Source organism: Triticum dicoccoides, chromosome 6A (assembly GCF_002162155.2).
Source record: "Triticum dicoccoides isolate Atlit2015 ecotype Zavitan chromosome 6A, WEW_v2.0, whole genome shotgun sequence".
Classification (NCBI taxonomy): domain Eukaryota; kingdom Viridiplantae; phylum Streptophyta; class Magnoliopsida; order Poales; family Poaceae; genus Triticum; species Triticum dicoccoides.
Window position 1 is genome coordinate 66,175,938 of NC_041390.1, and position 12,612 is coordinate 66,188,549.

Consider the following 12,612-nt stretch of genomic DNA (forward strand, 5'->3'; position numbering starts at 1 on the left):
TTCCGACAAGTTCAAGGAGTTGACTACGATGAAACTTTCTCACTCGTAGCGATGCTAAGAGTCTGTTGGAATTATATTAGCAATTACTGCATTATTTATGAAATCTTGCAGATAAGATGCAAAAAACATTGTTTTCTCAACGATTTTCTTGAGGAAAGGTTGTATGTGATACAACCGAAAGGTTTTGTCAATCCTGAAAAATGCTAATAAGTATGCAAAGCTCCAGCAGTCCTTCTAAGGACTGGAGTAAGCATCTCGGAGTTGGAATGTATGCTTTGATGATGATCAAAGATTTTCGATTTATACAAAGTTTATGAGAAACTTTATTTCCAAAGAAGTGAGTGGGAGCACTATAGAATTTCTAATGAGTATATGTTGTTAACATATTGTTGATCAGAAATGATGTAGAATTTCTGGAAAGCATGCAGGGTTATTTGAAAAGTGTTTTTCAATGGAAAGCCCGGATTAAGCTACTTGAACATTGAGCATCAAGATCTATAAGGATAGATCAAAACGCTTAATGGTACTTTCAAATGAGCACATACCTTGACATGATCTTGAAGGTGTTCAAGATGGATCAGTCAAAGAAGGAGTTCTTGCCTGAGTTGTAAGGTATGAAGTTAAGACTTAAAGCTCGACCACGGCAGAATAGAGAGAAAGGACGAAGGTCGTCCCCTATGCTTAAGACATAGGCTCTACAGTATGCTATGCTGTGTACCGCACCTGAAATGTGCCTTGCCATGAGTCAGTCAAGGGGTACAAGAGTGATCCAAGAATGGATCACAGGACAGCGGTCAAAGTTATCCTTAGTAACTAGTGGACTAAGGAATTTTCTCAATTATGGAGGTGGTAAAAGAGTTCGTCGTAAAGGGTTACGCCGATGCAAACTTTGACACTGATCCAGATTATTCTGAGTAGTAAAATGGATTCGTATAGTAGTAGAACAGTTATTTGGAATAGCTCCAAATGTAGCATAGTAGTTGCATCTACAAGATGACATAGAAATTTGCGAAGTACATACGGATCTGAAAAATTCAGACCCGTTGACTATAACATCTCTCACAAGCATAACACGATCAAACCCAGAACTCATCGAGTGTTAATCACATGGTAATGTGAACTAGATTATTGACTCTAGTAAACTCTTTGGGTGTTAGTCACATGGGGACGTGACCTTGAGTGTTAGTCACATAGCGATGTGAACTGGATTATTGACTCTAGTGCAAGTGGGAGACTGTTGGAAATATGCTCTAGAGGCAATAATAAATTAGTTATTATTATATTTCCTTGTTCATGATAATCGTTTATTATCCATGCTAGAATTGTATTGATAGGAAACTCAGATACATGTGTGGATACATAGACAACACCATGTCCCTAGTAAGCCTCTAGTTGACTAGCTCGTTGATCAATAGATGGTTACGGTTTCCTGACCATGGACATTGGATGTCGTTGATGACGGGATCACATCATTAGGAGAATGATGTGATGGACAAGACCCAATCCTAAGCATAGCACAAGATCGTGTAGTTCGCATGCTAAAGCTTTTCTAATGTCAAGTATCATTTCCTTAGACCATGAGATTGTGCAACTCCCGGATACCGTAGGAATACTTTGGGTGTGCCAAACGTCACAACGTAACTGGGTGGCTATAAAGGTGCACTACGAGTATCTCTGAAAGTGTCTGTTGGGTTGGCACGAATCGAGACTGGGATTTGTCACTCCGTGTAAACGGAGAGGTATCTCTGGGCCCACTCGGTAGGACATCATCATAATGTGCACAATGTGACCAAGGAGTTGATCACGGGATGATGTGTTACGGAACGAGTAAAGAGACTTGCTAGTAACGAGATTGAACAAGGTATCGGGATACCGACGATCGAATCTCGGGCAAGTATCGTACCGCTAGACAAAGGGAATTGTATACGGGATTGATCGAATCCTCGACAACGTGGTTCATCTGATGAGATCATCGTGGAACATGTAGGAACCAACATGGGTATCCAGATCCCGCTGTTGGTTATTGACCGGAGAACGTCTCGGTCATGTCTGCATGGTTCCCGAACCCGTAGGGTCTACACACTTAAGGTTCGATGACGCTACTGTTATAAAGGAAGTTCGTATGTGGTTACCGAATGTTGTTCGGAGTCCCGGATGAGATCCCGGATGTCACGAGGAGTTCCAGAATGGTCCGGAGGTAAAGATTTATATATGGGAAGTTCGTTTTGGTCACTGGAAAAGTTTCGGGTTTTATCGGTAACGTACCGGGACCACCGGGAGGGTCCCGGGGGTCCACCAAGTGGGGCCACAAGCCCCGGAGGGCTGCATGGGCCAAGTGTGGGAGGGGACCAGCCCCAGGTGGGCTAGTGCGCCCCCCCACAAGGGCCCAAGGCGCAAGGGAGTGGGAAAGGGGGCAAACCCTAGGGCAGATGGGCCCTAAGGCCCACCCTGGTGCGCCTCCCCCTCTCTCCCCCCTTGGCCGCCCCCCTTAGATGGGATCTAGGCTGGCTGCCACCCCTAGGGGTGGAAACCCTAGGTGGGGCGCAGCCCCTTCCCTTCCCCTATATATGCTTGAGGTTTGGGCTGCCCATCACACATGAATTCTTCCCCTGTTGGTGCAGCCCTACCCCTCTTCCTCCTCGTCTCTTGCGGTGCTTGGCGAAGCCCTGCTGGAGTACCACGCTCCTCCATCATCACCACGCCGTTGTGCTGCTGCTGGATGGAGTCTTCCTCAACCTCTCCCTCTCTCCTTGCTGGATCAAGGCATGGGAGACGTCACCGGGCTGTACGTGTGTTGAACACGGAGGTGCCGTCCGTTCGGCACTAGGATCTCCGGTGATTTGGATCACGACGAGTACGACTCCTTCAACCCCGTTCACTTGAACGCTTCCGCGCGTGATCTACAAGGGTATGTAGATCCACTCCTCCCTCGTTGCTAGATGACTACATAGATTGATCTTGGTGACACGTAGGAAAATTTTGAATTATTGCTACGTTCCCCAACACAATACATATACAGAAAACACACTGGAAAATAGCAAAAAGTCATATAAGACAAAGCTATGCATAAGCGAGCAAAAAGGAAAAACTCAAAGCAATAAGATATGCGATTGGCAAACTACTACAATGACAATATCTGCACCATCATCTCATGACACCACACATGCGACGGGTTCCTTCAATAGCAATGCCTCCAGGAAGGATCAATGCTCGGGCATCACCATCACCGGATCCAACCATCTAATGTAAGAATCTGGGTTTTCACCATGAAGAATCGGTCTAAGCATATTTGAGCACTGCCTTCAACAAGATAACGACATAAAAAGTGTCAACATTGCCATGTATATAACCAACACGGGTTAGACCTAGGCTTTCACCCCAGAACTCGAGACCAATATCACTTGTCCATTGATAGTCGTATTTAGAAAAGTTTGATTCACTAGTAGAAAAAGGCACTTCATTTTTTAAACTCATTACAACTCCAGACTTTTTGTGCATTCATTATGCACCATTCAAAGCCACCCCATCAACTTTCAACCCTTTCTGACATCATTTGCTATTTTTCATGCATTTAATGATTTTTTGAGCTAAATTACCCTGAAATTGAAAAAAACTACAAATGAACTCTGAAAAGGATGAAAGTTGGCATGGTTTCATCATTTCACCCACATAGCATATGCAAAAAAATAGACAAGGTTACGGCAAAAACTGGATGCACTTCGTGTACAAACTGGACAATCTCTTCCAGTATTAGGGTTTCAGACGAAAGCTCATCTGTTACAAAGGCACTTTATTTTTTAAAACTTATTACAACTCCAGGATTTTTGTGCGTTCAGTATGCACCATTCAAATCCACATCATCAACTTTTAACCCTTTCTGACATCATTTGCTATTTTTCATGCATTTAATGATTTTTTAGCTAAATGACCCTGAAATTAAAAATCACTACAAATGAACTCTGAAAAGGTTGAAAGTTTGCATGGTATCATCATTTCACCCACATAGCATGTGCAAAAAAGTTGAGAGGGTTACGGAAAAAACTGGATGCACTTCGTGTACAAACTGGACAATCTCTTTCGAAGTATTAGGGTTTTGGACGAAAACTCATCTGTTACAAAGGAACTTCATTTTTTTTAACTTATTACAACTCCAAACTTTATGGGCGTTCCATATGCACCATTCAAAGCCACATCATCAACTTTCAATCCTTTGTGACATCATTTGCTATTTTTCATGCATTTAATGATTTTTTTGAGCTAAATGACCTTGAAATTGAAAAGCACTACAAATGAACTCTGAAAAGGTTGAAAGTAGGCACGGGTTCATCATTTCACCCACATAGCATGTGCAAGAAAGTAAAGAGGGTTGCGGCAAAAAATGGATGCACTTCGTGTACAAAATGAACAATCTCTTTCGAAGTAGCAGGGTTTCGGACGAAAACTCATCTGTCACAAAGGAATTTCATTTTTTAAACTTATTACAACTCCAGAATTTTTGTGCGTTTAGTATGCACCATTCAAAGCCACGTCATCAACTTTCAACCCTTTCTGCCTTCATTTGCTATTTTTCATGCATTTAATGATTTGCTTTGAGCTAAATGACTCTGAAATTGAAAAGCACTACAAATGAATTTTGAAAAGGTAGTAACTTGGCATGGTATCATCATTTCACCCACATAGCATGTGCAACAAAGTAAAGAGGGTTGCGGCAAAAACTGGATGCACTTCGTGTACGAAATGAACAATCCCTTTCGAAGTATCAGGGTTTCGGACGAAACTCATCTATTACAAAGGGATTTCATAACCTAAGTATTGCCAAATTGGATATAATGATAAAACACACTAATATTAAACATAAGAAAAAAAGAATCATTGAAAAATCTATTTTTAAAATAAAGTTATTCACAAACTAGTGATTCAGACAAATTTCAAATAATTCAAATTTGAAAACTACTGCAACTAATAGAAAGTTTGTAATTTTTGTACCTAAGCAAAAATATTTACAAAGAAACTCTAAATACAGCAAAAAATAACTCACAAATAAATAAAAGAAAATAAATAAAGCAGGAAAAAAGCCCGCCTACTGGGCCACAGCGGCCTGCATACGACTAGAAACCCAACCTATAGTTGGGCCAGGATGCAGGCCCGCAAGGCCCAGTAGGCCCATGTGGCAGAGCAGCAGTTTAGTCCTAGTAGCGTGCATTAGAGAGGAGCTCGAAGGAGCAGCCGCGACTGGGTTTATAAACCAGTGCGGCTGCCCTTCGCTCGGCGAGGTGGGGCTAAACTTTGTGCACCGCGGGGCGGCAGCGCACCACCTTTAGTACCGGGTCGTGGCTCCAACCGGTACTAAAGGGACGGTCTTTAGTACCGCTTTCAGCCACGAACCGGTACTAAAAGGGAGCGACCAACCGATACTAAAGGTCCATCCTATATATACAACACTTCAAAAAAAATTCAGTTTCATCTCCCACTTCTCCAATCTCTTTCGACATCGCTGCCGCCCCGTACATCGCCCCCGTCCCGCGCCGTCGCCCGTCGCTGTCCCCGTCCCCATTGACGCCCCGGCCCGTCGTCGCCGTCCCCGTCGTCGTCGTCTCGTGCCGCCGCCCCGTCGCCGCGCCGGTCGATCGCTGCCCCCCGTCGCCGCGCCGGTCACCCCACGGTGCAAGACCCCTGCGCGCGCCATGGCCGCGCCCCGATCGAGGCCCCGCTCGTACGCACACACACACACACGTACACGCGCGCGCACACACACATTTTTACTTATTTTTTGTTTTATGTTTTTTAGATTAATGTCAAATTGTTAATGTCAAAGTTTTAGCTAGCTAAATGAATTAGATCAATGCATGTCAAATTGTTAATTAGATGATTGAATTAGATGAATTAGCTAGATAAGAATGTTATAATAATGTCAAATGTTAGACGAATTAGATAGAAATGTTAAATATTAATGTCAAATTTTAGATGAATTAGCTAGATATTAATTAATGTTAATTAGATGAGTTAGTTTTTTATACTTTTAGTTATAGATGAATTAGATATATTAATGTTAGATGAATTAGTAAGTGCTTAGTTGAATTAGTAAGAAAATTAATAAGTGCTTAGTTGAATTAGTAAGAAAATTAATTATTTTTATTTATAGTAAGTGCTTAGTTGAACTAGTTGAATTAATAGAACTAGTTTATTTTTAGTAAGAAAATTTAGGTATATGAGATTTGATGATCTAATTAAAATTTACTATAGAACTAGCTAGTTTATTTTTAGTAAGAAAATTAATAAAACTAGTTTATTTTTAGTAAGTGCTTAGTTGAATTAATAGAATTAGTTGAATTAGTAGAACTAGTAAGTGTTTATCAATTAATGTCTCAACTATGAATATAAGAAATCTCTGATGACGAAAAGATTTCGGTATGTGCGAATACTATGAATATGAGCACGGCCTGTGCGACAGAAATTTCCTACTTGATGGTAGGCGCTTCAGCATCAAGCTGGATGAGACCTTCGAAGTGGATACAGTAAGTCACAACGACAAGTCTTTTTTCGTAATTAAGCATGACTTATGCTTCATTTGCTTCAACTTATAATTTTAATTTTTTACTATTCTACTAGCGTATCCTCTGCCATGCAAGAATTTTTGTATTGGACAAGATTGGTTTCAGTCCTATAAAAACTATGGAGGTAAAGAGAGTTTAATTGAAGACCGAGCATGGCTATACTTTTGACGCAAAATTATACAATGCAGATACCTACACCTATTTTGAATGCAAAACTTGGCAAGCACTATGCAAGGCTTATGCATTTGAGCCTGATATGATTATCACCTTTGATATTCGTCCGAAAGATGGTATTGAAGGTAATATCATAATCTGGGTCGATGTGTAGACGCCTCCAATTCTATCATTATGTGAGTTTCTCAACCATATTTATGTCTTCGTTATTGTTTATTCAAAATAGTTGACAACTAATTTCTATTAACATCTTATTTCTATTCAAGCAAACATGTCCGACGCTTGGTGGACAGGACCGTCCATTGTCCCGGGGCTGAACTAAACTGCGAAGAGATAAGTCATTATGTTTCATGGCTTGATGATCTTGATACTGTCAAGAGAAATTATGTTCCTGGACTTGAAAATCTTAGCACTCAAAACGTGCGACCAATAGTGTTCGTATTAAACTACGGTCACATCTATTTAAGAAAGATGGTAAGATTTTTACTATTTGTCCTCAGTGCATTTTTTGCATATATTATTTTTAAGCTAAACTTCATTGTTAAGTATGTTACTATATAATGTTCTTCAACAGAGACTCCCGATGATAGTTGTGCCTCATTGGATCGAGACAAAATGTCGCATGGCAATGATTAGCTTACGACCAAGACATCCTACATCGCACATGAGTGCATTCAGGATTTCTAAAATCGAGGAATGCTTAATAGTGAAAGACTAGAGTTAAATTGTGATCACAGAGAAGTAATAGGGGATAGCAATCAGAAGCGCAACCCACAATTAGAAGATAGGTTCATCTGCATGCTACAATATGGTGAATCAGGAGAGCTACACATGTTCTATACTATTTTACCTGAGAGAAAGAGCAGCAGGAGTGATTAGCTAGTTCCTGCTCTTACTACTTGTCATCTCATGTCCGTGTTCTTTGTCCTGAACTTAATCTCAAAGTGATTTACTTTTGTGGTCTTATGAACGCTTATAATCTCATGACCATGTTGAACTCGATGATATCTTTGCTTCTGGTACAAGTGGATGTTTCTTCTTTAAGCTAGAATGAGTTTGAAGATGATGATGTGCTACACTATGACTGTGATGATTAAATAGCTAGTGTTGATAGTAATGACTATGATGATTATTATTAGCTAGTGTTGGTGATGATTAGATAGCGGTAATGATTATGATGATTAAATAGTGGTAATGAGTAATGACTATGATGATTATTAGCTAGTGTTGTTGGTAATGATATGAGATGCAAGAGTTTTTATATTAATATGATGATGATGAGTTATTATATCATTTGGTGAAAGAACCGCGAATTAGTTTCAACTGGATGGATCCTAAGTGATCAAGTAATATGGATTATCTGATGGATCCTAAGTGATCAAGTAATACGGATTATCAATAATCCATATTACTTGATCACTTAGGATCCATCCACTTAAAACTAATCCGCGGTTCTTTCATCTAGTGATTTAATAACTCATTATAATGTAGAAACAATCTCTAAATTGCTACCATACGTAAATATACCTCGCCGGTCTTTGTTGTATAAATATATATGTGGGTATGTGTGCATGAATGGTGTGATGTGAGACATTCTATTTATATATATGCATAACATGTACAATATGTAATATCATAAAATACCAGCAAATGAAAAAAATTAAATGAAAACACAAAATTAAAGGAAAAATAAATAATAAAACCAAACCCCCCCAAACCTTTTATTACTAACTGGTACTAAAGGTCTCCCCGCCCCCGGCACTGGCTCGTGCCACGTGATGGCCCTTTAGTGGCGGTTCGTGTTGAACCGGTACTAAAGGGGGACCTTTAGTCCCCACCCTTTAGTGCCGGTTGCAGAACCGACACTAAAAAGCCTTACGAACCGGTGCTAAAGCTCGGTTCTGCACTAGTGATTGCAAATAAAGTTTAGCACACTATAGTTGGTGTGCATGATCTTGGAAGCATAAATTTTTTCATCCACATTGATATTAAAATGTACTTTGAATAATCATAACTATTATAATATTGTAGATGAATAGAGTTTACCACAATATAGTTTTTGTGCATGGTCATCACCAAAACAGAAAAGATACGGCGACATGAGAGTCACAGAGAGAGAGAGAGAGAGTGAGGTCAAACTTCAAATTATATTTGTTTATGAGATTTCCATAGTAATCATGGTTCAAAAAAGGGGGTTCCTGTCCTAATTTAAGAGCTAAACACATAAAAATACATACATAAGTGAAATTTATAAGCACGCATATGAATTTGACTCGATTCTGATCTGTTGATGATCATCTGAAAAACTGGTAGGAGTATATGTGAATGGGAAATGTTTAAAATCAACCGGCTGAAAAGAGCGTCACGTAAACCGGCTGCTCTGCTCGACATGTGTCCCTAAGAGAACGAGGCCGCCGCTTTACCCCTCCAGCTTATCTCCTTCACACGGCTGCTCCTCCACACGTTTTCCCCCTATCTTCTTTCCTCTCCCCGCCTCTTCCGTTGCATCTGAGAGGGAGAGATGCCCATGACGACGCCAACCACCAACCGGGATGGACGACCACCACCACCAGCAGCTGCACCCCGCCCGAAGTTGTTGCTACAAGCGAGGGGTAAACGCGACCACTAGCTGAGTGCTCCTCGCCATGGGGGCGCACCACCATTGCTGCGAGCTGGAAGCAGCAGTTTGCTGCTCGCCATGGGCGCACGGGCCATAGCGCCGTTGCCGCTGTTGCATCGAAGCAGGAAGATCGGAGGCGGGCGCTGCTCGGCGCCGGTGCTGCAACGCCGCACGAAGGAGGTGCTGTGTTGGAGCTTATTTTCACGCCGTTGAGGTTGCATTGGAGCGCCACCCGTGGCTGCCATGGAGCGCCGCCCGGTCGTTGGAGCTGCGATGGGGTTGGAACAGACTCCGCCGAGGCTGCAATGAAGCTTTCGCCGGAGTTGCAATGAAGCTTCGCCGGAGAAGTCGCGCTCGGTGTTGCCATAAAGCGCCACTCGGGGCTGCATGGGAGCTCCGCCCGGTCATTGGAGCAGCGATAGGGTCGGAACGGACTCCGCCGGGGCTGCAATGAAGCTTCACCAGAGCTGCAATGAAGCTTTCGCCGGAGCTGCAATGAAGCTTCGCCGGAGACGTCGCGCTCGGTGTTGCCATGAAACGCCACTCGGGGCTGCATTGGAGCTCCGCCCGGTCATTGGAGCAGCGATGGGGGCGGAACGGACTCCGTCAGGGCTGCAATGAAGCTTCACCGGAGCTGCAATGAAGCTTTCGCCGGAGATGCAATGAAGCTTCGCCGGAGACGTCGCGCTCGGTGTTGCCATGGAGCAGCCCTCCGGTGGCTCCCGGTGCTGTGTTGCAGCAGTTGCCGGCGGCTCTGAGAGCTGCGATGCAATGGTCGCCGGCGATTCCGGTGCCGAGATGTCGTAGGCGCAGGTATCACGGTGGGTTGTTGTGTTGCTCTGCAACATCGGTCTTCAGAGGAGACGTGGGCTGTTGAACTGAATCGCATGGTGGATGGGTTCAGAGAAGAGAAGACGCCAGGCTGCCTTGTTGAAATCGACGGCCACCAATGCCATATTGGACGTCTAATTAGGCGGATGATTTTCTTAGAAAATCATCCGGCTGATTTGTAGCAGTGCCCATATGTGAATACATAGTGCAATATAGTCAGACAGTATTATTATGTACTGTCATAGACATGTGAAAATTAAAGAGGGTATATATGTGTATGTTATCACAAAAATTTGTGAAAATAACATCTAAAACTAACATTAGTTTCATGTAACCGTATCCACCATTTTGTTTTCCAAATTTATGTGGTATCGTTGCGCACTTCAAAAAAATAAGGCTCATCCAGCGGTCAATTCTACCATATCCACCATTTATAAACGCTAAAAGATATGGAGTACATCAGGGCTTCCTAGTGTTAGTACTTCCAGCAGAGAAGAAATCTGCTGCATGCGAACCAGGCACTACTATTAACAGATCTCAGTACCACACGTGACCCAATCAGCTGTCTCCAAGGAGATCCTGGTCACAACCACTCCTAACCACAAGCACACAACAACACCATTTCCTGGCTCTCGATGCGCCAAGTGTTCAGAGAGAGCAACATATCTCTTCGGCACCAATGGCGTCAAAGCTCAAGATTTCTTTCTCTATCCATGTTGATCTTGTCAGCTTACACACCATATCGATCCCCTATGCCACCTCGCTGCCTTAAATAGCTACCTCCCCCTCTCCTGTCAAGCCATCTCCACACTCTCACCTTTCTTTGAGAACCCATACAGCAGACACTTTTCTTAGCTCTCCAATGGCGGCGACCACCACGTCCCTCTCCTCCTCGACCTTTGCTGGCAAGGCGGTGAAGAATGTACCATCGCCAGCTCTCTTCGGCGAGGCCCGCGTGACCATGCGCAAGACTGCAGCGAAGGCTAAGCAGGTTTCCTCTGGCAGCCCATGGTATGGTGCTAACCGGGTGCTCTACCTCGGCCTACTCTCTGGTGAGCCCCCGAGCTACCTGACCGGTGAGTTCCCTGGTGACTATGGGTGGGACACTGCTGGGCTTTCAGCTGACCCCGAGACCTTTGCCAAGAACCGGGAGCTCGAAGTGATCCACTGTCGCTGGGCCATGCTCGGAGCACTTGGTTGTGTCTTCCCAGAGTTGCTGGCCCGCAATGGCGTGAAGTTCGGTGAGGCCGTTTGGTTTAAGGCTGGCTCCCAGATCTTTAGTGAGGGTGGTCTTGACTATCTTGGCAACCCCAGCCTCGTCCACGCGCAAAGCATCCTAGCTATTTGGGCATGCCAGGTCGTGCTCATGGGTGCCGTTGAGGGGTACCGTATTGCCGGTGGCCCGCTTGGTGAGATCGTCGACCCACTCTACCCGGGCGGCAGCTTCGACCCTCTTGGCCTAGCTGACGACCCTGAGGCATTTTCCGAGCTCAAGGTGAAGGAGATCAAGAATGGTCGTCTTGCCATGTTCTCAATGTTTGGCTTCTTTGTCCAAGCTATCGTCACGGGCAAGGGCCCTCTTGAGAACCTTGCTGACCACATCACCGACCCTGTCAACAACAATGCATGGGCATTCGCCACCAACTTTGTCCCCGGCAAGTAAGGTGTCTTGGGATTGTGCTCGCCATAAGGCATGTTGTCCTGTGATCTGAGTTGTACTATCATGATGTAAATTATGAGAATTTTATGCAAAAGCATTGTTAGATTTGCCCACCTTCCATGTTGCAGCTTGCGTCGATTTGACTGCTGTTTTATGATCACATCATCACAATCACAATAACAGGAGCAAATAAACACTTTGAGGTGGGCTTAATTTACTATTACTGTATTGTGCCTAGACGAGTGGCAACTTATATAATCATGTGTGCAGGTGAATTTGCGGGTGGGACATATATAGACATTGATCTAGTAATCAAGAATGACATACCCTCTCGCCACGTATTCGTGTTCGGCTTCTTCTACGTGCACAGGTCATCATTCTCACCAGGTAAAACATCGTTAGATTTGTCTATTGCAGAAGTGCCTCCGTGCTACTACTTAAAATTTATCAGACCTAACATAAAGCAACAATTGTTAGTAACTCCTAGGATGAATGCAAGTAGGTCTAGTATATGAATCCAAATTAATCCCGGTCCAATCCTGACAGCTAGAACAACATTGTGTCCCACACGATCATCCCCTGTCAACCATATTCCCATGTCGCAATAATCACCACTCTCTCGGCTGATGTCTCGCTGCCCCTAAACGAATGAGGCTATTGTATCAGCAAATGTCAATCAAATAAGAACTACCAAACTTCTAGACATTTTTATGCTGATCCAGTACTTGAACCAATCTTTTTTATTCTTACCCAATTTCACCACACAACTAATA

At 43.4% G+C, this 12,612-nt stretch overlaps 1 protein-coding gene across 1 annotated transcript; it reads left to right on the top strand.

The window, feature by feature from the left end:
- The first annotated feature begins 10,975 nt into the window (after positions 1-10,975).
- On the top strand, positions 10,976-11,957 carry LOC119314979 (chlorophyll a-b binding protein of LHCII type 1-like). Its single transcript, XM_037589657.1, has one exon. The coding sequence runs from the start codon at positions 11,042-11,044 to the stop codon at positions 11,840-11,842; it is 801 nt and encodes a 266-aa protein (XP_037445554.1). The 5' UTR covers positions 10,976-11,041; the 3' UTR covers positions 11,843-11,957.
- The last annotated feature ends 655 nt before the right edge of the window (positions 11,958-12,612 follow it).

Excerpts from the sequence above, each read along its gene's own strand:
- LOC119314979 (XM_037589657.1), top strand. The coding sequence starts at position 11,042 with ATGGCGGCGACCACCACGTCCCTCTCCTCCTCGACCTTTGCTGGCAAG.